The sequence below is a fragment of the Leptodactylus fuscus genome, chromosome 1, assembly GCF_031893055.1.
Source record: "Leptodactylus fuscus isolate aLepFus1 chromosome 1, aLepFus1.hap2, whole genome shotgun sequence".
Taxonomy (NCBI): domain Eukaryota; kingdom Metazoa; phylum Chordata; class Amphibia; order Anura; family Leptodactylidae; genus Leptodactylus; species Leptodactylus fuscus.
This window is the reverse complement of record NC_134265.1, coordinates 183,507,833-183,535,294: the sequence shown is the minus strand read 5'-3', so window position 1 is coordinate 183,535,294 and position 27,462 is coordinate 183,507,833. Positions and strand designations below refer to the sequence as shown.

At 45.1% G+C, this 27,462-nt stretch overlaps 1 protein-coding gene across 1 annotated transcript; it reads right to left on the bottom strand.

Moving 5' to 3' along the window:
• Window positions 1-342: 342 nt before the first annotated feature.
• GNG10 (G protein subunit gamma 10) lies at window positions 343-26,706 on the bottom strand. The gene is made up of 3 exons (XM_075263956.1): window positions 26,536-26,706; window positions 1,170-1,322; window positions 343-757 (listed from the first exon to the last, which is right to left on the bottom strand). Exons 1-2 carry the CDS (start codon window positions 26,614-26,616, stop codon window positions 1,197-1,199), a joined length of 207 nt encoding a protein of 68 aa, XP_075120057.1. The 5' UTR covers window positions 26,617-26,706; the 3' UTR covers window positions 343-757; window positions 1,170-1,196.
• Window positions 26,707-27,462: the final 756 nt, after the last annotated feature.

The following is a 27,462-nucleotide window of genomic DNA, read 5'->3' as shown; positions in this document are numbered from 1 at the left end:
CACAATCAAAGATTTTCAGACCTTTAAGGGTATGTCCACATGGAAGGCATATACTGTAAGGTTTCCCATCATAGAACTGAAGATGAAAAATTTGCCATGTATACAGTAGCAGCAAAGAAGATCAGATTTAATATCATTCTAAAGCGATGAAAGAAAATCTACAATGTGGTTATTAAATCAGCAGCTTGTCAATATATTTCACCCATTACATAGAATAGACTAAATCTGTGACAAATTCACTACTGTGGATATTCCACAATGGACATACCATTACAATAAAGAATGAGGAAAATGTTTGCAATGTACAAACCGCGCAATTTAGAGAAAATGACGTTGTGCAAGTAAAAGTTCAGTATTTATTTTAAAGTTATAAAAAGGTATATTTCAGAGGACAGAGTATAAGTGAGGTTTCGTGAGTCAGTATTAATGTAGGTGAAACAATTTTACCTGGCCGGAAAAATACTCATACTTTAAATAGAAAAAGTTCGCAATAAATCCCTGTGGGTGAACTTTCAGATGAAACAGGTAGAGGTGTCATAAGATCTGACTTATCTGTGACACTGCTACACTAGTACATTTACATAGCAACATTTTTATGCTGTTGTTTATAAAGAAAATTATAGAGAAGAACTGAAAGGAAAACTGTGGAAAGGGACTAATAAATATTTGAGAAGTGAAGGATTTGGCCGCATTTGGAATGGCACGGGAAAGACAGGCTGTATATACTCCTGATCTTCAAGCTTCAAGTGATACATACCTAGAAATAAAAACAATGGGAAAAATGAAAAAAGGGAAATGCAAAGGTTTGCTACAGTTACATTGTCATCCACAGCTGAAAGGGGTTCTATAGTTACACAAGACCACTGTGGACATTTATATATATATATATATATATATATATATATATGTTAGGGAAATATATGCTCATGCATATGTACAGATATGTACATATGTACTACAAAATGGTGAAAAAGGTCTTTGGCTGGAAAGGGGTACAAAAAAAAAAAAAAAAAAAGAAAGAAAATCCTTGCTTTATGAACCAGGGCCTGGATCTGACCCTTACCTCTAATACCCTATAAGCAACACCCTTGATCATGGTCATCTTCTACTCTAACATTACTACACTCCTTAGGTCTCTTTACTGCCTAGCAGTTTTAAGTCATACTTACATCGGTCAGCAATCATATGTAGCAGCCTCAAAGGACGGAACATGACCTAGGCTCACGGAATGGATTACTCCCAGCAGGCATCCCAACCAAGAGAGCATCTTTGCAGGCATTTTGAATACAATACTGTTGAAGCTCTGCTGCTGCTTGAGACACCTACAACACAAAAAGAAAAGGCAAAAAAAAATTAAAGGGATTCTATCACTGGCTCTAGTGATTTTTAACTAAACATCTATTTGCATATCCTTTAGAAAGGCTATTCCAGACATACCTTTTATTCAGTAATCCTCCCAGCCGGTTTTTGAATTTGCCCGCTTTTATTGATATGCTAATTAGCCCCCTTGGAGCACCAGAAGTTCACTGAGCGCTGTGTGTAAACAGGGGAGGTAAGAGCAGGGAAGGCTGATGAGTCATCATCCTCATAAGCAGCCTCCCTGCTTTCACCTCCCCCTGTTTACACACAGCACACAGTGCTCAGTGAACTTCTGGTGCTCCAAGGGGGCTAATTAGCATAAAGGGAGCTTTTTTTATCTTGTTATATAGTCATTGCACTAAATGACACCATGTGGTTGACAGTTAGAATAACAGGCAGAAATCTGACAATGACACTAAGTGCACACTAGCAGTGGTGTCTCTATTCTTCAGATCTGCTTGGGGACCCAAAAAACAGAAACCCAATCCGCTTAAAAAAGCAGTTACCTGTTGACCCCATAGACTATAATGGTGTTTAGTGGGTTTCCACCCAAAAATGTGGAGAAAAAAAGTCCGGCCTGCAGGACTTTTTCTCTCCGCATTTTTCAAGTGGAATGAGAGACAGAATCCTCCAATGCAGGTGTGACCGCAACCACAGGGACATGTAGGCCATGCTGCATAGAGTATGATTCATCACGACAACTGTATGACTAGAAGCTGTTCCCTGACCACCAGGACTAGTTAAAGTAAATAAAAAGCTTGTAACTAAACTTTTCAGAAACAGAAATCATACTGCAAGGCACCACAGTAAAAGTCATTACTAGATGCTGTTAGGGTCAGTTTATGGTCAAACAAAAGAAACAAAAAAACAAAGCACCTGAAAGATTCCCTTTAAATGGGTGGAAATATGAAATATCAACAAGCACATAAGAGAAGTTGGTCACGTCTTCCAAGTACCACACTTTGTAGACACATTAAAAATCATAGTAAACCATAATATCTTCAAACACAATGGCAACAGGATCCATGCAAACAAGAAAATAACAGAAAATAGTATTCACGGCATGGTATCTAGCTACCATATTTCACAGATTCTATTTTAAGGTATTATACTCTTGTAATCGAGATAGTTATACTTCCTCAGCCAAAGTCTGCAGGTTTCCCACAAGCTACTATTATACTGCCCAGGAATAAATGCTTTCATGTGGTTAAAATAGATTATGGAAATTCACTCAGTGAACGGCTGAGCTTTCACAATCCCAAAACTAGCTATTACATTCAGGGCCGGCTCCAGGTTTTTATGGGCCCTTGGGCGACAGAGCCTCAGTGGGCCCCCTTGTAAAGGAGGTGGGGGAGTCGAGACACTGTGCGTCGCAGATGAAGCGAGTGACGTCATGCAGGAGTGTGGCGTCACCAACGCCATACCTCCCAATCTTTTAAAGAGTAGAAAGAGGGGCAAAATGTGCGGCGTGCTCTGCGCGCCACTGCAAATTTGGCTCCACCCACTTTTATGTTGATTCCACCCATTCTCATTCATTTATTATGTGCTCCCACACAGTATAATCCTCCTACAGTCACCTGTAAATTATATGCCCCCCCTCCATCTCTCCCCCAGTTTCATATACACCCTTCCTCTGCCCCCAGTTTCATGTCCCCCCTCCATCTCTGTCCCCAGTTTCATCACGTTCTCCCCCTTCATCTGCCCACAGTTTAATGTCCCCCGTCTCTGCCCCAGTGTCATGCTGTTCCCCCCTCCCCTTCATTTGCCCCTTCAGTTTCATTGGGCCCCCTCCATCTTTGTCCCCAGTTTCATGCCGTTCTCTCCCCACCCCCTTCATCTTCCCCAGTGTCATGCAGTTCCCCCCTCCCCTTCATTTGCCCCCCAGTTTCATGGGCCCCCTTCATTATGTTTCACCTTAATATGTAATACAAAACAAACACTTACACTCACCTTCTATCACTCACCTTCCATCGTTCCCCCGACGCTCCTCTCTCTCACTCCAGTCACATATGCGATGCAGGAGCTGTGAGATCAGCTCCTGTTTAGCTCCGGCCCGGCTTGCGTGTGTAGGCGTGATGTGATGACGTCATCGCGCCTACACACGCAAGCCGGGCCGGAGCTTTAAAGCAGGAGCTGATCTCACAGCTCCTGCATCGCGTATGTAATCAGCTCATCGGCGGACGGACGCCGATGAGCTGAAATTGTGACAGGCAAGTGCCGGGGGGCCCCCAGAGGCTCTGTGGGCCCGGCACTTGCCCGACTATGCCGTGCGCTGACGCCGGCCCTGATTACATTATAGTCAAATACTATTCTGCCGCTAAAGTAATGCCAAAAGCTAAATTTATTTCCAAGTTATCAAAAAATGCATTAAAGGGGTTGTTTCACTTTTTGAAAGAAAGTCTACTTCTTTTATGGTACCACCTCACCGATTCCAGGACAGTTGGTATTTTTTTTCTCTAGCCCCAAGCAACCATTTCTAACAGTTTCTACCCCCAATATGCTATTTAGTCTCTCTATCATCAGGTGGGTCCTGTCCTTCTGTTCCGCTTGACTATTCCTCTGATGAACCATGCCTGTGGTACAACTCTCAGCCATCACATAAGTTCTGTTTTTCTAAAATACCTAGAGAAGCAGCAACAAAATATACAGTCCTATGAAAAAGTTTGGGCACCCCTATTAATCTTAATCATTTTTTGTTCTAAATATTTTGGTGTTTGCAACAGCCATTTCAGTTTGATATATCTAATAACTGATGGACACAGTAATATTTCAGGATTGAAATGAGGTTTATTGTACTAACAGAAAATGTGCAATATGCATTAAACCAAAATTTGACCGGTGCAAAAGTATGGGCACCCTTATCATTTTATTGATTTGAATTCCCCTAACTACTTTTTACTGACTTACTGAAGCACAAAATTGGTTTTGTAACCTCAGTGAGCTTTGAACTTCATAGCCAGATGTATCCAATCATAAGAAAAGGTATTTAAGGTGGCCAATTGCAAGTTGATCTCCTATTTGAATCTCCTCTGAAGAGTGGCATCATGGGCTACTCAAAACAACTCTCAAATGATCTGAAAACAAAGATTGTTCAACATAGTTGTTCAGGGGAAGGATACAAAAAGTTGACTCAGATTTAACCTGTCAGTTTCCACTGTGAGGAACATAGTAAGGAAATGGAAGACCACAGGGACAGTTCTTGTTAAGCCCAGAAGTGGCAGGCCAAGAAAAATATCAGAAAGGCAGAGAAGAAGAATGGTGAGAACAGTCAAGGACAATCCACAGACCACCTCCAAAGAGCTGCAGCATCATCTTGCTGCAGATGGTGTCACTATGCATCGGTCAACTATACAGCGCACTTTGCACAAATAGAAGCTGTATGGGAGAGTGATGAGAAAGAAGCCGTTTCTGCACGTACACCACAAATAGAGTTGCCTGAGGTATGAAAAAGCACATTTGGACAAGGCAGCTTCATTTTGGAAACAAAAATTGAGTTGTTTGGTTATAAAAAAAAAGGCGTTATGCATGGTGTCCAAAAAGAAACAGCATTCCAAGAAAAACACATGCTACCCACTGTAAAATTTGGTGGAGGTTCCATCATGCTTTGGGGCTGTGTGGCCAATGCCGGCATCGGGAATCTTGTTAAAGTTGAGGGTCGCATGGATTCCACTCAGTATCAGCAGATTCTTGAGAATAATGTTCAAGAATCAGTGACGAAGTTGAAGTTACGCCGGGGATGGATATTTCAGCAAGACAATGATCCAAAACACCGCTCCAAATCCTCAGGCATTCATGCAGAGGAACAATGACAATGTTCTGGAATGGCCATCCCAGTCCCCAGACCTGAATATCATTGAACATCTGTGGGATGATTTGAAGCGGGCTGTCCATGCTCGGCGACCATCTAACTTAACTGAACTTGAATTGTTTGTCCAAAATACCTTTATCCAGGATCCAGGAACTGATTAAAAGCTACAGGAAGCGACTGGAGGCTGTTATCTTTGCAAAAGGAGGATCTACTAAATATTAATGTCACTTTTCTGTTGAGGTGCCCATACTTTTGCACCGGTCAAATTTTGGTTTAATGCATATTGCACATTTTCTGTTAGTACAATAAACCTCATTTCAATCCTGAAATATTACTGTGTCCATCAGTTATTAGATATATCAAACTGAAATGGCTGTTATAAACACCAAAATATTTAGAACTAAAAATGATTAAGATTAATAAGGGTGCCCAAACTTTTTCATAGGACTGTACAAGATGACATAGTAGTCTTAAAGGAACATACATGACAGTTCCATTTGTCGCTTCCTGAAACATAACGTCATATACACTAACCTCGTCCCCACCCATTCCCTCACTACATCTCTCCCCATCAAACTTAACTTGCTTCCTTCTGGAACCTCTGGGCATGGAGCGCCATCACTCTTCGACGCATGTGCAGTACAGCCTGAATACCGGCATGGGTAATAGAGTCCCCAGCTGTTCTGCCCTATTGTGTATGCATGGGCAGAATGCAAGAGAAGGAGCTGGCGGCACAGAAGAAAGTGATCTCCAGGACAGGAAGACAGGTAAGTATGATGAGGTATGATGGGTTGGGATGGGGTGGGACGGGGTTGGGTAGGCTGGTTGGACTGAGTTAGTTAGGTGATGCTAGTAGTTCGCAGGCTAGCTATGGAAATAGGGAGTGGTTGTGAGAGAGGGAGGGGGGGAATGTAGTGAGAGATGGATCTGAGTGAACAGCAATGCATCATGGTAGTTGTACTGTAGGCTAAGGCAGCAGGAAGCTACACCATGTAAACAAATACAAGCATTGCAGGAGCTGAAATCACTCAAAACACTGCTAAAGGTATTTGGGTACACATATTAACCCATTAGTAGCACTAACAGACCATTTTAAAATAATATTTTTTGCCCGGAAACCCCTTTAGGCATGACACAAGGGTTGGTTTCACCACCTTACAACTGCAAAAGCACAGCAAAGCAACTACACAGGATATAATTTAGAGCTGCTTCCAGCTCCGTACACTGGGTGCATATTAGCTTATGAGTGGGGGGACAAATTTATTCCAAAGTAATGGTCTACTGTATGTCAATGAAAGCCAGCTAAAAAAATTGTCTAACTTCTAGCTAGATGCTCCAAATCTATCACGCAACATGCTTGCGACACTTGTGGATGTGTACAGCCTTTGCCCCATCACAGTGTAAGCTTTAGTTATATTTGTATCAGCAAAAGTTGTGAGAAAATTTTCCAAAGCTCCTACAGCTTTTCGAAAAGATCTAAGTGTAACTACTACAAACAGATCTGCCATTTAGTGAATGCAGTTGTAATGGCAACCATATTGTTTTGTTATCCAGCTTGCCCATACAAAACTGTAACTGTAAGAAACAGCTTGACAGTAAAGGAACTAATATAAGGCAGATAATACTAATCCTAATGTTTAGTAAATGTAATCTTAGACCAAGCAGTCTAAAGACACAACACTGCAGACCTCACATTGTCATAGTATCTTCTCATTTATCTCAAAATCCAATATTCCCCAGCTCTTTGTATATAACAATATAGCTTTACTATCAACTGGGTCTTTCTATTTTCCCCTATAAGCTTAATTTAACTCACGGTGCCACTCAGTGGGAAAGCAAGCCCAAACAGCCATCATACTGTATATGGAACGCTGCCAACACTAGCTCTAAGCTCTCTCACAACCTATAGTTTCTCAGAGAGGAAAGCTGTGTTTATACTGTCCAGAAACAGTGACAATAATTGTTTGTGGCTACCTGCTTGTGACTCAACAATTCCGTTTCTTATTATATACTGTGCATCCAATATATACTTCTCATTATATTCTCACATGGGAAATATTTTAGCCAATGGCAACTGTTTTTCATCCCAGTAATAACATCATTAATATCATAGTATTCGCTACCATGCTATTTAATTGGTTTTAAAAAGCCCTGAGCCAAATATTTCTCAGCGAGGTGTGTGGGCACAGTGTAATATATGAATATATACATGGATAAGGGGATATTGTCACTCCTTAGGGAGAGACCACCATATAGGTGTGTGGAGACTTACTAAACCATATGCGCTCCACTGTGAGGGATCATGGGAAGAATATGCAAATCTGTCTCCCATGATGTTAATATGGGGAAACAGTGCCTCAGTCATGCAGCCCACTAGAGGGAGCTACCTTTAACATCATGCCCGACTTTCCCAGAGGCCTTTGCTGCAATGATGTGGGATTTTACCAAGTCAGTCTCACAGCAGAGGCCAGCTGTTTCGATCTCTTCACCCCCAGCCCAGAGAAGACTGACTTGGCAGAGCTGAGAGGCTTCTAGACCAGGTTAAGGGGATATTGTCACTCCTTAGGGAGAGACCACCATATCCAACATCATTGCAGCAAAGGCCTCTGGGAAGTTCGGACATGATGTTAAAGGGAGCTCCCCCTAGTGGGTTGCATGACTGAGGCACTGTCTCCCTATATTAACATCACAGGAGACAGTTTTGCATATTCTTTATATAGATGTTGACCATAATCTTCTCCTCACTATACTCAGTCGGCCTCAATGACACTGCGCTCTCCTGGTTCTCCTCTTATCTCTCAGACCGCACTTTCAGTGTATCATTTGCAGGCTCTGTTTCCTCCCCTCTTCACCTTGCTGTTGGGGTTCCTCAGGGCTCGGTCCTAGGCCCCCTGCTCTTTTCTCTCTACACAGCCCCCATTGGACAAACCATCGCCAGATCTGGCTTCAGGTACCATCTTTATGCTGACGACACCCAATTATACACATCTTACCGTGACTTCACCCCTGCACTCATACAGAACACCAGTGACTGTCTCTCTGCTGTCTCTAATATCATGTCCTCGCTCTATCTGAAACTAAATCTCTCTAAGACTGAACTACTACGGTTTCCACCATCTAATAGATCTGTCCCTGATATATCCATTGCAGTCTCAGGCCTTACTATAACTCCTAGGCAGCATGCCCGCTGCCTCGGGGTCATGTTTGACGCAGACCTTTCCTTTTACCCCTCATATTGAATCACTCGCACGTTCATGTCACCTCCCCCTCAAAAATATCTCCAGAATACGTCCTTTCCTCACCAGAGATACACTAAAGACACTTAATGTCTCTCTGATTCATTCTCGCCTTGACTACTGTAACTCCTTACTAATCGGTCTTCCCCTCACTAAACTCTCCCCTCTACAATCTATTCTGAATGCAGCGGCCAGGCTCATCTACCAGGCTAGACGCTACAGCGATGCCTCCGGTCTGTGCCAGTCGCTACATTGGCTGCCCATTCAATATAGAATAAAATATAAAGTTATCACTCTCCTCCACAAGCCTCTCCATAATGCTGCACCTCCCTACATTTCCTCCCTCATCTCTGTCTACCGCCCAACCCGTGTTCTCCGCTCACTCAATGACCTAACACTTACATCCTCTATTACCAGAACCTCCCACGCTCGTATACAAGACTTCTTCCGAGTTGCACCACTTCTCTGGAATGCTTTACCCCGGACAATCAGATTAACTCCCAATTTCTACAGTTTCAAACGCAAACTAAAGACGCATCTTTTCAGACAGGCCTATCACAATTCCTAATGCAAACCCTTCTTGATGCCTTTTCAGCCTAACATATTTGTCCATGCTCTATCCACATGTTAAAGGACACTACTAGTGACGGCCCATAAAGCTTTGTTTGTGTAATGGCTGCAACCTCTATTACAAAATTGTCTGAACACTGTATAAGCAATGCCGCCCCTCCTACCTCTTGTGTCACCCCCTCTACCTCATAGATTGTAAGCTCTTGTGAGCAGGGCCCTCAGTCCCATTGTGTGAAATGACGTTCTTTGTTTTGTATCTGTCTGTATCTGAACCCTACAAATTGTACAGCGCTGCGGAATATGTTGGCGCTATATAAATAAAATTTATTATTATTATTATTAGATGGATAGACATCTTATAAGGGAAACTGCACATACAGCGGAATATTATAACATATTGGTATGGAGAGTTTTACAACAGAAGAATAGAATACTAACACAAATACTTATACAAACCCCTTGTTAAAAAAAATAAAGTATTTTATGATGAAAAAAACTCTATACGGCTTTTGAACAGACCTGTGTCCTTTGGTTGTTTCATTGCAACAATAGGAGCAACCTATGTACGTACCTGCCTCCAGCACTCATGTCTTACTCTCTCACTCATGCACCCCTCTTTTTCTAGCAACAGATAACAGAAGAGTGAGCAGAGCGAAGGAAATATTACAGCAGAATCAAACTACACAGAAATGATCTAATCTTCAGAAACAGTGGCAGATTGTATACATGTAGTGAGAGCTATCACTTCCTAATGTACAAACTGTAGCTCAGATGTACCGTATATACTCGAGTATAAGCCGACCCCAATATAAGCCGAGGCCCCTAATTTTACCACAAAAAACAGGAAAACTTATTGACTTGAGCCTAGGGGGGAAATGCGGCAGCTGCTGGAAAATTTCAAAAATTAAAATGGTCAGAGTTTTTGGGTGCAGTAGATGCTGGGTAGAGATAAGCGAACACTAAAATGTTCGAGGTTCGAAATTCGATTCGAACAGCCGCTCAATGTTCGTGTGTTCGAACGGGTTTCGAACCCCATTATAGTCTATGGGGAACAGATACTCGTTAAGGGGGAAACCCAAATCCGTGTCTGGAGGGTCACCAAGTCCACTATGACACCCCAGGAAATGATGCCAACACCTCTGGAATGACACTGGGACAGCAGGGGAAGCATGTCTGGGGGCATCTAACACACCAAAGACCCTCTATTACCCCAACATCACAGCCTAACAACTACACACTTTACACATTCAAAAAAACCTCTATCAAAGTGGGAAAATACCTGGAAACGTTCTTTACTCCCCAAATGGATGGACACAAACCCCAATTTAAGCTCAACAAACAGTAACAACCACCCCTTTAAATCACGTTCCCCATGACAACCACAAATGGAATAGGCAATGGGAATTCCAAAAGCCCTCACCCTTAACTGTCATTTTGAGTGTGTGTGTGTGTGTGTGTGTGTGTGTGTGTGTGTGTGTGAGAGAGATGTGGTAAGACCTTCCAAAATTCACTTTTCTAGCCCTTAACATGAGCCCTTCCAAACAAAGTTACAGGACCTTAAGCTGAGCTACCAGCAGAGATTGAGGCCCTTGGCATGAGTAGAGCCTTGCACCAGCAGTGTTTTTGGCACTTAGGGTGAATTGAGCCTTGTACCAGCGTGTGTCCCTTAACATCAGGCGGGCCCTAAGTTCTGCGCTTTGCACAAAAGTTCCACATTAACTAGGCTGAATGGTACAAAGATTAGTAGGCCCGAGAACCAGGAACAGGTCTTGCAATGGCTGTCGGATAACGCTTAAAGCACATTGTCCACCAGCCAGTCAGCCTCTACCTCCTCTTACCCAACAGTCTTGTCCTCCTTCCACCCAAAATTCCCAATCTTCCCAGAACAATAACCCCAACTGTCCCTGCTCCCCAGAGCTGTTCTCCCTTCCTTTGACTGTACCGCAACCTGGCCCTCCATTTCGCGATTCCAGGGACCTAACAGACGAGTATCTGTGTCCAGATGCTCAAACACTAGAGTCTCCTCCATTCCATCTCCGGTCGATTTGGTGGCGGATGACCAGCAACCCACCCTCATCGACGACGATGAGACGCAGTTGCTGTCAGGGCAGCCAGTTGACATGCGCATTGTGCAGGAGGAGGAGGCGAGACAGGAGTTGGAAGAGAAGGTGGTGGACGACGAGGACACCGACCCCACCTGGACAAGGCGGATGTCAAGCTGGGAAAGTAGTGTGGATGTTGAGGCAGGTGCAGCACCAAAAAGGGTAGCTAGAGGCAGAGACATGTCCAGAGGCAGAGGTCAGCTGCTTTGCCGAAGCCAGGCCAGACCCGGAATGTCCGAAGATGTTCCCTTTTGTACCCAGCCCAGAAAAACTCCCCCATCGAGGGCACGTTTCTTGAAGGTGTAGAGTTTTTTCAAGGAATGCGCCGAGGACAGATATAGTGTCGTCTACACAATTTGCCTCTCAAAATCGAGTAGGGGCCCTGAGAAGAGCAACCTGTCCACCACTTCAATGCACCGTCATTTGGAATCCAAGCAATGGAATCAGTGTCAGGCAGCAACGGCAGGACAAACGTCGCCCGCCGTTCATGCCACTGCCTCTGCTCACAGTGCTGGCGATGCACTCCAGAGGACGAGCCAGGACATCACTTCATCTGCCTCCGCCACTTTGTTGACTTCTCCCTCATCCTCCCCTGTTTCTGTCTTATCTCCTTCTCCTGCACCATCAGGCGCTTCTTTACAACAACCCACCATCTCTCAGACATTGGAGCGCCGGCAGAAATACACCGCTAACCACCCACCCACGCAAGCCTAGAACGCCAACATCGCTAAACTGCTGGCCCAGGAGAGGTTGGCGTTCCGGCTTGTTGAAACTCCCGCCTTCCCGGACCTGATGGCAACTGTGGCACCTCACTATGCCGTCCCTAGCCGTCTCAACTTCTCCCGGTGTGGCGTCCCCGCCTTGCACCAGCACGTGTCACTCAACATCAGGTGGGCCCTTAGTTCCGCACTTTGCTGCAAGGTCCACTTGACCACCGACACTTGGACAAGCGCCTGTGGTCAGGGATGCTGCTTATCTTTAAGGACAGGCAGGGTGAATGTGGTGGAGTCTGGTCCCGGGGTGCAAACTGAGGTACCCTATCTCCTCTCCCAGGCCAAAATTCATGGCAGGAGTAGACTGAAACCCTACGACGCTGCAACCTCCACCACAGCTACTAGCGGCAAACGCTAAAACACTGGTGTGGGGAGATGTCAGCAGGCGGTGCTGAAGCTCATCAGCTTGGGGGACAGACAGCACAGTGCCTCCGAGGTCAGGGATGCCATCCTGGCTGAGATGGCATTTTTTTTTCCCTGCTACACCTGGGGCCTGGCATTTTTACGCCTGTGATAATGGCTGGAACCTGGTAGCGGCTCTGGAGCTTGCCAGCCTCCAACACGTTCCATGTTTGGCCCACGTCTAACCTAGTGGTGCAAAGTTTTTTTTAAAACATACCCAAATGTACCGAAGCTACTGTTGAAAATGCGGCGCTTGTGCGCCCACTTTTGCAAGTGCACAGGAGTCGCTGCTAGCCTAAAAACACTCTAGCAAGGCCTACATCTGTCCAAACACAGGCTGTTGTCCGTCATTCACACACGCTGAAACCCTACAATACCATATCTTGAGCAGGGTGTGTGAGCTGCACAGACCTTTGATGGAGTTCCATCTACAAAACCCAAGGGTTCCTCAAAGTCAGCTCCCAAAGTTTCTGCACCATGAGTTTCCAGGGGTGGCAGAGTTATGGCTAGGGGCAGAGGCATGGATAGGGATGATGTCTAGGGGCAAAAGCAGTGTGGATGTGGAGGCAAGCAAAGCAGGGAAAATGGTGGCTAGAGGCAAAGGGATGTCTATAGGCAGCAAGGGCAAAGATGCAAAACTCTCCCCTGTTTCAAGAATTTTCCTGACTTGTCTCCCCACAAAACATTCCTGGGAGGAGGGCTGAAACACCACCCTCCTCCTCCTCCGCTGTTATATTGACCCCAGCTACGAGCTGAAAACGCTGCAACACTGGTGTGGGGAGACGTCAGCAGGCTGGGCTGAAGCTCATCAGCTTGGGAGACGGACAGCACACTGCCTCTGAGGTCAGGGATGCCATCCTGGATGAGATGGCAATTTGTTTATCCCCGCTGCCCCTGGGGCCAGGCTTTTTTGTCTTGTTGGAGGGCTCTGGAGCTTGCCAGCCTCCAACACGTTCCATGCCTGGCCCACGTGTTCAATGTAGTGGTGCAATGATTTTTAAAAACATACCCCAAATTAGCTGAGCTAAGGGTGAAAGTGCGGCACTTGGACACCCACTTTCCCAAGTCTACAGTACCTGGAGCTAGCCGCAATACACTCCAGCAAGGCCTACATCTGCCTGAAGCACCTACTGTTGTGCGAGGTCACCACACGCTCTAACCCTAGATACAGTATGTTCAGCAGGGTGTGTGAGCAGCAGAGACCTTTGATGGAGTACCAGCTACAAAACCCAAGGGTTCCTCAGAGTCAGCTCCCTCACTTTCTGCACCATGAGTTTCCATGGGTGGCAGACTTATGGCTAGAGGCACAGGCATGGATAGGGGTGATGTGTAGGGGCAAAAGCAGTGTGGATGTGGAGGCAAGCTAAGCAGCAAAAACTGGGGGTACAAGCAGCCGGTGGCATCATCACTGACAAGCACAGCTGTCTGTCAGCTGACAGGCTGACTTTCACCAAAATGAACAGACAATGGATAGACTCATCATATACATGTCAGTTACATGACAAATTTAGTGCAATTTGCAAGTCCAAGATGGTTTGGAGATCTGCGGAGAGGAATCTCACCACCTCTTGCGGGTGCCATCATTTGGAAGGCAAGCCCTAGGCTCAGTGGGTGAGAGCAAGCGCAGGATAATCGTCGTTTGGCCTGGCGGCCACTGCCTCTCCCACTGTTGACAGGGCTGGCGCTGCAGTCCAGACCAGCAGCCAGGACACCTCCACATCTGCCTCTGACACTTTGGGGAGTTCACCCTTATTCTCACCTTTTCCTGCCATTTCTCCTTTTGCCCGCGCCATCATGCGCCTCTTCCCAGCAACTCCCCATCTCCCAAGCCTTTCATTTCATGCTAAAGTACAGCGCAACCCACCCACATGCCCAAGGCTTCAACGGCCTCATCTCAAGAAATCTGGCCCAGGAGATGTTGGAATCCCGGCTGGGGGACACTCTGCCCTTTTTGGGCAGAGTGTCTACTGCGCCACCGCACTGTGCCGTCCACACCAGCACTTTCCCCCAAACATGAGGCGGTCCCTAAATTCAGCGCTTAGCCCTAAAGTTCCATGTGACCAGTTACGAATGGACAAGTGCATGCGGACAGGGACGCTACCTTTCGATTTGGGCACAGTGGTTGAATGTAGTTGAGGCGTGGACCGGGTCGCAAAATGTGGTGGCCTGACTTGTCTCCCCACACAACATTCCTGGGAGGAGGGCTGAAACACCACCCTCCTCCGCTGTTAAATTGACCCCAGCTACGAGCTGGAAACGCTGCAACACTGGTGTGGGGAGACGTCAGCGGGCCGTGCTGAAGCTCATCAGCTTGGGGGCCAGACAGCACACTGCCTACAAAGTGAGTCATGCCATCCTCGATGAGACGGCAATGTGGTTTTTGCCACTGCACCTGGGCCCAGGCATGTTGTCATGTGTGATAATGGCCGTAACCTGGGATTGGCTCTGTAGCTTGGCAGCCTACAACATATTCCATGCCTGGGCCACGTTTTTAACTCATTGCTGCTAATCTTTTGAAAAAGGTACCCCAATGTTCCTGAGCTACTGGTGAAAGTGTGGCGCTTGTGCGGATAGTTTTTAAAGTCTATAGTTGCCGCTGCTAGCCTCTATGCACTCCTACAACGCCTGTACCTGCTGGAACAACGGCTGTTGTGCGACGTCTCCACACTGCTGGCACTAAACATATCATGTGTTGAGCAGAGTGTGTGAGCAGCACAGACCTTTGATGTAGTTCCAACTCCAAAACCCTCGGGTTCGTCAAAGTCAACTCCCTCAGTTGCTCAACCATGAGTGGCCATGGGTGGCAGACTTATGTGAAATCCCATCCCATCCATTGCACTGGACACGAAACATTAGCATGCGCTCAGCACAACTTCGGATATGGCAGCTGCGTTAAGCAGGGTGCAGGGTACAACACAGACCAGGCCCGAGCACCAGGAACAGGTGTTAGAAATACTGCAGCATCCGCCATTTCCTTCCAATTTTGGGGTTTTGGACCCGCCACCGACTTGTCTGGACCTAAGTGGGGATGATGAGACACAGTTGCCATCAGGGCAAGCTGTGGTCATGTGCGGTTTGCAGTAAGGGGCCAGTGCGCAATTGGAAGAGGAGTTGGTGGATGACGAGGCCACCGACCCCACATGGACAGGGGTGATGTCTAGGGGCTAAAGCAGTGTAGATGTAGAGGGAAGCTAAATCAACAAAAAACCTGGGTAGAAGCAAAGGCATAAACTGGGGTGATGTTTAGGGGTGAAAGCAGTGTAGATGTGGAGGGAAGCTAAGCAGCAAAAACAGTGGGTAGAAGCAAAGGCATGCAAAACTCTACCCTGTTGGAAGACTTATTCCTAGGTCTGGAACACGTTAATGGCCCCCCTGGACAAATTACTGCCACTCAGGGGCCTAGTGTCACCAGGAGGGACAAGTATAGGCGCATGTTGTGGGAATACCTGGCCGACACCAGCTCTGTCCTCTCCGATCCCTCTGTGCTCTACAGCCTACACTTATTTTCTCATCTTTTTTTCTGCACTGCACATCTCTTGCCTGCTTCCTTTGGGATCTTACAAGTGGTGGTCCACTTCCAAAGATGGTAATTTCACTAGACAGTGTAACGGGAGTAGCTGAGGGATCGCTGTCTTAACCACTTTTTGGCACAAAATTTACTTCCAAAGCCAAATATGGTGCAAGTATATGATGCAAGGACACCTACACACCTATCTCTGACACATTGGGGAGTTCACCCTCATGCGCCCTTTTGGCCTGCACCATCATGCGCCTCTTCCCAGCCACTCCACATTTCCCAAGCTTTTCATTGCAGGCAGAAGTACAACACAACCCACCCCCATGCCCAAGCCTTTAACAGCCTCATCGATAAACTGCTGGCCCTGGAGATGTTGGTGTTTGTTTATGCTTCTGGAGACCCAGGCCTTCCGTCAGCAGATGGCAGCTGGGGCACCTCCCTATGCTGGGCCTAGCCGTTACTACTTCTCTTGGTGTGCTGTCCCTGCCTTGCGCCTGCATGTGTCCCATAACATCAGTCGGGCCCAGAGCTCTGCGCTTTGCTGCAAGGTCCACTTGACCACCGACACATGGACAAGCGCCTGTGGTCAGGGATGCTGCAGTGCTTATCTTTAATGACAGGCAGGGTGAATGTGGTGGAGTCTGTTCCCCGGGTGCAAACTGGGGTGGCCTATCTCCTCTCCCAGGCCAAAATTCATGGCAGGAGTAGACTGAAACCCTACGATGCTGCAACCCCCACCCCAGCTACTAGCTGAAAACACTGTAACACTGGCATGGGGAGATGTCAGCAGGCCGTGCTGAAACTGATCAGCTTGGGGGACAGACAGCACAGTGCCTCCGAGGTCAGGGATGCCATCCTGGCTGAGATGGCATTTTTTTTTCCCTGCTACACCTGGGGCCTGGCATTTTTGCGCCTGTGATAATGGCTGGAACCTGGTAGCAGATCTGGAGCTTGCCAGACTCAAACACGGTCCACGCATGGCCCACATTCTCCAACTTGTTGGTGCCATGTTTCTTTGAAACCTACACCATTGTGCCTGATATACAGGTCAAAGTGGGGCCATTTTCGTAAGTGAGAACTAGCCTCTGCTAGGCAGAAAACATTCAGAGCACACTCCTCTCATCTTCGCACCGTTGGCTGGCGGAGGAAGACGAGGGGGTTGGAGTGGCATCTGATGTCCCTGTCCCACACGAGGCTAGAGGGTGCACTTCAGTGCATCCCATTGCTTCACCACAAATGGTGTGAAGGGGAGTGGAAAATGGAGGAAATGGAGAGTGACCCTTACAGTTGGGGCCAGCAAAGGCATGCCAAGTAACACACTGGCACACATGGCTGACTTCATCTTGGGTTGCTTTTCAACACATATTTCACATCATGAAGAACAAAATAATACTGGATTTTTACAAGCCTCAAACCCCGGTCTAGGTCTAATGTCTGTTCCTTTCTTATATTAGGGGAGAGGGAAAAAAAATTACTTCAGTGATACGTTTAGCGTACATAGACTGACTATTAATGTGTATCCCACTTAGTGTTGTTAGGGTTACACACCGTCACAACCTGGCTAAAGCTTCTATAGCTGTTAATAAAGTCAACATAACTTTACGGTATCCAAAAAGACAGCTGGTACCGACAAAGAGCAAGACAAATGTCAACCAAAGCTGTGAGCTCTGAACACCCACAGTGACTTTGGCGTCATCATCATTATAAGGGAGCGGGTGGTAATAAATAACTTGGCAGTGCCTAAAACCCAAAAAGCTTATACAACTATATTTACATTAAGATACACAAATGACACTTTTCAGTAGCATGTCATGAGACAAGCTGATAAGCTCTTCCTTTGTGCAGTGCTATTTGAAAGTTAAACGCTGCCTTTATTTTAATTCTGGAGAAGGTGCAGACATTAGATTTAGAACATGTTGTCTTCATTGTCCAAATCCTCTATATAGGTAACGTGTTTTTCGGGCCGAGCTGTCTGGGAACGAGCTGGTGCAGCACTGACAACCTGGGTGAATATGGCAAGAGCCTGAGATGTAGGGTGAATGAATCCCCAAATTATTTGTGGAATTCCCAGTGAGACAATGGCACTATCTACCAGTAGCAAAAATTGTGGGTGCACGTAACCCCAATATATTCTTTGAATTCCCAGTCAGACAATGGCACTATATACCAGTAGCAAAAATTGTGGGTGCACATAACCCCCATATATTCTTTGAATTCCCAGTGAGACAATGGCACTATCTACCAGTAGCAAAAATTGTGGGTGCACATAACCCCAATATATTCTTTGAATTCCCAGTGAGACAATGGCACTATATACCAGTAGCAAAAATTGTGGGTGTATATAGCCCCAATTCTATTGCTAGGGGACTTGCAGGGTATTTCTGAGGTGAAGGTGGGGGGGCACACCGTTGGAACGGGGATTTGGGGTGTATATATGGGGTATACGGGAATACACTGTCAGTGTGTTCCATTCAGGATCCTGGGAAAGCTGGGTTGCGGCGATTGAGCCCGTCAGTGCCACGTTACACTGACAAGCTTCTCCCTGGAATTGAAGTTATATGTAACCCCCATATATTCTTTGAATTCCCAGTGAGACAATGGCACTATATGGCAGTAGCAAAAATTGTGGGTGCACGTAACCCCCATATATTCTTTGAATTCCCAGTCAGAAACTGGCACTATATACCAGTAACAAAAATTGTGGGTGCACGTAACCCCAATATATTCTTTGAATTACCAGTCAGAAACTGGCACTATATAGCAGTAGCAAAAATTGTGGGTGCACATAACCCCAATATATTCTTTGAATTCCCAGTGAGACAATGGCACTATCTACCAGTAGCAAAAATTGTGGGTGCACGTAACCCCAATATATTCTTTGAATTCCCAGTGAGACAATGGCACTGTATAGCAGTAGCAAAAATTGTGGGTGCACGTAACCCCATATATTCTTTGAATTCCCAGTCAGACAATGGCACTATATACCAGTAGCAAAAATTGTGGGTGCACGTAACCCCAATATATTCTTTGAATTCCCAGTCAGACAATGGCACTATATACCAGTAGCAAAAATTGTGGGTGTATATAGCCCCAATTCTATTGCTAGGGGACTTGCAGGGTATTTCTGAGGTGAAGGTGGGGGGGCACACCGTTGGAACGGGGATTTGGGGTGTATATATGGGGTATACGGGAATACACTGTCAGTGTGTTCCATTCAGGATCCTGGGAAAGCTGGGTTGCGGCGATTGAGCCCGTCAGTGCCACGTTACACTGACAAGCTTCTCCCTGGAATTGAAGTTATATGTAACCCCCATATATTCTTTGAATTCCCAGTGAGACAATGGCACTATATGGCAGTAGCAAAAATTGTGGGTGCACGTAACCCCCATATATTCTTTGAATTCCCAGTCAGAAACTGGCACTATATACCAGTAACAAAAATTGTGGGTGCACGTAACCCTAATATATTCTTTGAATTACCAGTCAGAAACTGGCACTATATAGCAGTAGCAAAAATTGTGGGTGCACATAACCCCAATATATTCTTTGAATTCCCAGTGAGACAATGGCACTGTATAGCAGTAGCAAAAATTGTGGGTGCACGTAACCCCATATATTCTTTGAATTCCCAGTGAGACAATGGCACTATATACCAGTAGCAAAAATTGTGGGTGCACGTAACCCCAATATATTCTTTGAATTCCCAGTCAGACAATGGCACTATATACCAGTAGCAAAAATTGTGGGTGCACATAACCCCCATATATTCTTTGAATTCCCAGTGAGACAATGGCACTATCTACCAGTAGCAAAAATTGTGGGTGCACGTAACCCCAATATATTCTTTGAATTCCCAGTGAGACAATGGCACTGTATAGCAGTAGCAAAAATTGTGGGTGCACGTAACCCCAATATATTCTTTGAATTCCCAGTCAGACAATGGCACTATATACCAGTAGCAAAAATTGTGGGTGCACATAACCCCCATATATTCTTTGAATTCCCAGTGAGACAATGGCACTATATACCAGTAGCAAAAATTGTGGGTGCACGTAACCCCAATATATTCTTTGAATTCCCAGTGAGACAATGGCACTGTATAGCAGTAGCAAAAATTGTGGGTGCACGTAACCCCCATATATTCTTTGAATTCCCAGTGAGACAATGGCACTATATACCAGTAGCAAAAATTGTGGGTGCACGTAACCCCAATATATTCTTTGAATTCCCAGTCAGACAATGGCACTATATACCAGTAGCAAAAATTGTGGGTGTATATAGCCCCAATTCTATTGCTAGGGGACTTGCAGGGTATTTCTGAGGTGAAGGTGGGGGGGCACACCGTTGGAACGGGGATTTGGGGTGTATATATGGGGTATACGGGAATACACTGTCAGTGTATTCCATTCAGGATCCTGGGAAAGCTGGGTTGCGGCGATTGAGCCCGTCAGTGCCACGTTACACTGACAAGCTTCTCCCTGGAATTTAGCTCTTATAAGAGCTGTTGGTTGTTTTCTCCTTCCTATCCTAGCCTGTCCCTGCCTACCCAGAATCTAAGCCCTAGCTAACTGGACGGAAACCTCCGTCCCCGGTGAATTGCAAGCTCAGAATGACGCGAAGCTGGGCGTCGCTGTTCTTTTAAATTAGAGGTCACATGTTTTCGGCAGCCAATGGGTTTTGCCTACTTTTTTCAACGTCACCGGTGTCGTAGTTCCTGTCCCACCTACCCTGCGCTGTTATTGGAGCAAAAAAGGCGCCAGGGAAGGTGGGAGGGGAATCGAGTAATGGCGCACTTTACCACGCGGTGTTCGATTTGATTCGAACATGCCGAACAGCCTAATATCCGATCGAACATGAGTTCCATAGAACACTGTTCGCTCATCTCTAGTGACCACTAGTGTATGCCAGAATATTGGAAGTATTAATAACATTTATTGTAGGGCTACATTGTGACAGCTCCATTTCCAGCCTATGCTACTTTTACTTGCCCTGTATAAGATAGCATTGAATCAAGGCCACAGAGAACCATTATGTATCTCACTTATGTTTCGTTTCTAGCCAGTAAAACTTCTGCAGAATATCCAGTGTGCAGATATTATCTTACTGGCAGCATGATCTCACGTTATCGTTACCAGTTATTTCATTATCTGGGTTAGTAGCCCCTCCAGCTAACAGACTGCTTCGCGTGCAATGCATGCAGAATCAATAGCTGGAAAATACTGGAGAGACATTTAGCAAATAGAAGCATGTATTATTCAGCACCCCCACAGCCTGCAGGCTGGACACAGCACACAATTACAGAATTGTGTCACCGCCAGGGAGAGAACACCAAGGATGCTCCAGACAGAGTATCAGAGGGTCAATTACACCGCTTACTTTTCTGCTGACTTTTGTCAGTATGCAGCAGATATATGGTGATATAGAGGCAATAAGAAGAACACATAATACAAAATTCACAAATAATCCAGCAGAGAGACATGTGCTATGTTCATGCAGTTACTCCCTTCACTCCCAGCCATTGTTCCAAAGCACAAAGAAAAAAAAACCTCAGATACTCACCTTTAAATCCCTATCGCAGAATATAGGACATTCTTGTTTTTGTGTCCAAAACTGGTATATATAACCAACTCTTTACTAGTTGTGTGGGATATGTAGCAGGCCTTTAATGGAGATCTGGCTCTGTCACCCACTCCTTGCAGTTTCTGTCACTAAACAAAAGCCTGAACCCAGGTTGTTGTCACCAAAATCCAGCATATTAACCCAGCCATGCATAAAGATACATTAGGGTCACCTGAATCAAACTGCTTTTTTTTTTTGCTTTCGAATCAATATGGTAAAAAAGGTGGTGTTGCAGTTGCCACAAAGAGGCAAGCTTCCCTCCTCTCTTTCCCACCCTCAGATTGACAGGGCCGGGTAGTGTATACTTAAAATTGTCTGGCCTTGAGTTCTGCCACATTTGCCACTGTTCATACTGTAGGCACAATACTGCGTTGATACTTGACTAGCCCAAGACACATGTATTGTGCATGTGCTGAGAGTATGAGCAGCAGCGATTGCAAAAGGAGTCAGGGCCAGGCAAGAAAAGGTATACACTACCTAGTCCTAGGATAGGCGTTAGATTCAGGTGATCCTAGCCTATTTATCTGTTGGGTTGATACGTGGGTTTCTGGTGATAGAATCCCTTTAAGTAAAGTAAAATAAATGTTTTTACTGGACTCCCCTTTATTCTGTAGTTAAAATTACACCAACTACACAGCTATAAGGACACTGTCAAGTATGGGCAATCCTAGCACATAACGCAGGTGTCAGGGGTCACCTCATTCCACTCACTCAATCTTGGCTGCAAATTGAGCATAAATCACACCCCAAAACAATCTACACACCCCAGTTATACGCAGTCGTGACCACCACCGATTTGGCTCAGTGGAAACCTCGCTCACATACACTATGTGATCAAAAGTATCTGGACACTGGCTGAAGATGACTTACAAATTCGTGGCACCCTCCATCGGTAATGCTGGAATTCAATATAGTGTTGGCCTACCCTTAGCCTTGATGACAGCTTCCACTCTCGCAGACATACGTTCAATCAGGTGCTGGAAGGCTTCTTGGGGAATGGAAGCCCATTCTTCACGGAGTGCTGCACTGAGGAGAGGTACCAATGTAGATCGGTGAGGCCTGGCACGAAGTTGGCGTTCCAAAACATCCCAAAGGTGTTCTATAGGATCCAAGTCAGGACTCTGTGCAGGCCAGTCCATTACAGAGATGTTATTGTCGTGTAACCACTCCGCCACAGGCCGTGCAGTATGAACAGGTGCTTGATCGTGTTGAAAGATGCAATCGCCATCCCCGAATTGCTCTTCAACAGTGGGAAGCAAGAAGGTGTTTAAAACATCAATGTAGGCCTGTACTGTGATAGTGCCACACAAAAAAACAAGGGGTGCAAGCCCCCTCCATGAAAAACACGACCACAGCATAACACCACCGCCTCCGAATTTTCCTGTTGGCACTACACACGCTGGCAAGATGACGTTCACTGGGCATTCGCCATACCCACACCCTGCCATCGGATCGCCACATTGTGTACCTTGATTCATCACTCCACACAACGTTTTTCCACTTTTCAATCGTCCAATGTTTACGCTCCTTACACCAAGCGAGGCGTCATTTGGCATTGACCTGCGCGATGTGTGGCACCCAATCACCTGACCACGTTCGAAGTCCATGAGTTCCGCGGAACACCCCATTCTGCTCTCTCACGATGTCTACTGAAGTCGCTGATATGGAGTACCTGGTAGTAGGTGGCTGCACAATGCCCCTAATATGAAAAACGTATGTTTTTGGGGGTGTCTGGATACTTTTGATCAGATAGTGCACACAGGCGTCTCTCCAACAGTCAGACACAAACAAACCTGATAAAGATAATGGGTTCATAGAGCAACACAAAGTAACGTTAAATTTAACAATTTAATACCCAAATGATTCAGTGCTATATATGTACACAAGAAAATATGATAAAATAACTCAACATTGCAAACAGTCTTAAAAGAAATGGGATAAAAACAGAATAACACTTAGAAGCCTATGTCCTAGGGAATCTTCAGCTAGAGATGGACACAACCAGCTCTTTTAGCTGACTCCACAGATGGGACATTATAAGGTATCATAGTCTCGCTTGTGTTTAGGTACACCTCCCTTCCAGGGTGCGCCCCCCACACCTTACTCTCCGAGGTGGGGGATGACAACTAATTTTTTTCTGGAAAGAAGGAATTTCTTTCTTTACCTTGTATAGCTGTGTGTTTCTGCTGGCTCTGGAGGTCAGCGCAGGGGCACGTCTCTCAAGGATTAAGTAATAATTAGAGATGAGCGAGTAGTATTCGATCGAATACCTCCCCGCCATAGGTATGCGTGTAAGTGGCCGAATACCAAGGGGTTAAACGCATCGAATACTCACATCGGGAGGTATTTAATCGAATACTACTCTCTCATCTCTAGTAATAATACATACAGAATGAGGCCTGATTCACATCTGCTTCGGTATTCTGTTTGGGAGGTCTGTTTAGGGACCCCCCAAACAGAATACCGAACGCATTAAAAAGTGGTGAGCAATGAAAGCACATGGCCATCATAGACTATGATGGGGTCCGTGTGTTTTCCGTGCGGTGTCCGCATGAGTCACATGGAGAGAAAAGTACTTCAAGAACTACTTTCCTCTCCACACGATTCTTGCAGACACCGCACGGAAAACACACGGACCCCATTATAATCTATGGGGTCCGTGTGCTTTCATTGCTCACCACTTTTTAATACGTTCAGTATTCCGTTCGGGGGGTCCCCAAGCGGACTCCCCGAACAGAACAGTAAACGCAGATGTGAACCAGGCTTAACCCATGTGCAATAATAAATACATACACAAAGCTACATAGCTTCTGTCATCACAGACACATTAGATTATTAAAACTGATTGCCTTCAAAATAGGCATTCAATTTCTGATCAGTGGGTTCTGACATCTCACACCCCTACCAATGAGCTGGATGGAGCTGGAAATAGATGGCTCTGCCCACTGTGTAGAGGTGATGTCCAAGTACTACAACTCAATTCCCATTTACTTGAATGGCGTAACAGTATGCAGTAAACAGAATTACCCCACAATAGCAGGGCTCCTCAAACTGTGAGGTAGGCCTCACTAGCTGGTGAGGTGCAGGAAAGATCATCAATCATCTCTATTGTCAACCACTAATACACAGAGAATGGAGCAGACAGTCTATTTTTCTGTGCAGGTTACTGCAGATCAGCTCCCATTCACTTAAATTATTCTATGTGTATTAGATACTAAGAACACCAGTTTAGTGGGTTTCTGGTGTCGAACCCCCATTAATCTGATATTAATGTCTCAAACCCACATTAAACTTCCAACACACAAACTGCCTCAACTGATGTTTTATGTCGCCCTCTCCAGCGTAATGAAGGATGGTTCACAGACCCAGCAGATTTATCAACATTCACCCAGTTTGCTGGCTTAACAAATGACAGAAATCTATGCAGGCGATGATTTGGCATAGATTACAGACTACGCACATGGACATCTAGAGGATGCGCCCAATTTAAGAAGAGGCATAAATTAGTTACCTCCTCCACTGACACAGTGAAAAACACCAGTCTTCATAAATCTCCATGGAGTTTTTCAGGCATTTTTTCTGGGATTTTTAATTTTTCCCTATACAGAAATATATTGGAAAAATTAATGAGAAAATGTGCCCGAGCCATATATGCTGTGTTTTCAAAAAAACTTTTGCACAAACAGGCAACACAGTGGCTCAGTGGTTAATACTGCAGCCTTGCAGCACTGGGGTCCTGGATTCCAATCTGACCAAGGACAACATCTGCAAGGAGTTTTTTTATGTTTTCCCTGTGTTTCCATGGATTTTCTCCCAGTACTCCATTTTCCTCTCATATGTCAAAAACATACCAATGTTTTACAGCTTCCCATAAAACATCTGATGCTAGGTTTACATTAGCTTTCGAGTTTCAGTTCTTTGGGTCTGCTTTTTTCCAAATAAAATGGAAACCATATCCGCTTAAAAAGCAGTTACTCAAGGAAACTCGCGGACCGCTTAGACTATAATTGGGTCTGCTCGGTTTCCGCCCAAAGTCAAATGTTTGCAGGACTTTTCTCTCTGCATATTTAAAGCGGAATGGAAGATGGAGTCACTGAACGTTCACACTACGCTAATGTGACTGCAACCTTGTAGATAAGAAGCTGCACGACAGTCACTAACTCACCTACTCCACAACTCTACCTTCGCTACACAAAAACTAAATAAAAATGGCAACACTTTTCATAAATTAGTTTTGATACTGGATATAGTATCCAGACTGATACATAGTATAAGAAATATGCTTACACACTTATTAAGGATATCGAAGAGAGGACAGCAGCTTTACTGCCAGTATATTGGCTCTGTCATGTTTCTACAAAAAAAAAAAAAAAAACACACACACACGGCAAACAATCTATTTATGTTGGATCCGAAAATCCTGCTTTTCATAAAATGGTCATTCGTCCCCTCTAAATAATCTTTCTAGAGTCCCAAAAAGTCCATTATGCTGTATTTGCGGTCTTGTTCCAAGTCAGCCGCCCATTAAGAGTCATTTAACACAGTCTATTAAATTGTACACGGTTGGATAGAAAATGAGTGAAATCATAAAACCCATTAAAAATGTCAGAATCACTAACAGGGAAGTGGATCTGTGGGCTATTAGTAAATAATGAAGAAGAAACTTACCGACATAATGGAGAGACTCTGATAAACAATGAGTAAATAATAGATACAAAGTTACTTATTTTCCTATAACACACACAAGCGGTGACATAAGATACTGTATAGTCAGTGATTGATGCTCTGCCTTATGCTGAGACTATTCCTAACACACTAGAAGTACATGGAAAACTGCTCGCAATACAATTCCCTATTATCGGAGTAAGCCAGGTGACTGAACCAGACTCTACAGGTTAACAACAGTCAAGCAAAAGCTGATCATCCACCTTCAGACCAGGCTGCTTGTTTCATAGGGGTTTGATGATCTTCTCCTAAACATCATACAATGGGGGAGGGTCAGCTTAAGACAGTCCTGGCACTGTAGAAGGCAGAGGAATCATCATGGCACTGCATTACCCTGGTGGAGGAGTGTGGGGCTGGCAGCTGTACAGATACCAGATCACAACAAGATAGTGACAGAAAAGATCCAACAAGTAGCAGAACTTACCTTGATCCTCTCCACACTAGCCTCCAGCTTCAGCTGCTCCACCAGTCTCTGCATAGTGCTCAGGCTGGAGTTAGAAGACATGCCTGCCCAGTATAGAGAAGACTTCTATCTGCTACTTCTCAGATACTTCTCTGATCCCAGGGCAGGAAATGATCTCACAGGCTGCTAAACTAACAGTGACTAGCAGCCCTCCTACTACCCATCCAGTGCACAACAGCCGCTTCCAAGCCAGGGATGGGAAGAGAGATTGATTAGGGCTCCACCTAGTGGCACAAACAGAACAACACGTCAAGCTAGTACCATACACCATACAATGATGTCACAGATCAGGGATTAAAAAAAAGTACAGATTTCACAGTACAAGGATACTAAATATAGTGATGTCATAGCACAGAATGATGTCAAAACACAAGCATAATAAATAAAGTGATCTACCAAAAAATATAGGAGAGCCATATAAAGGCAGGTACTAGCAGGTATCTCCCAACCTACCAGTAACTTACACAGTACAGGGATGATAAATACATGTATACCATAATCATAGATACTACACACAGGGATGTACAGGAATGATAAATACAAGTATACCATAATCATAGACAGTGTTGCTTTGTTTTCTATATTTGCTGTTATCCATATATTTTTGGTATTGTACCCAGGTATACTGTTCTTGAATATGTTTGGTTTTCTTGTTTCTTTTTGTTGTTGTCCTGTTTTATTTTCCTTTTCTCCCATCTCCCTCCCCTTTGGTGTTTCCCTCTTCTTCCCTTTCCCGAGCTTCTGTCTTCCTTTGTTATCTATGTTTTACCTCGGTTCCTGTTATCTAAGCTTCGTGTGTATCACCTATTTTCTGGTTTTACTTTATTTGATTATTTGTGTGGTGTCTTCACACCCAGTTTGCGTTTTGTTGTATTGACCTTGTATGCA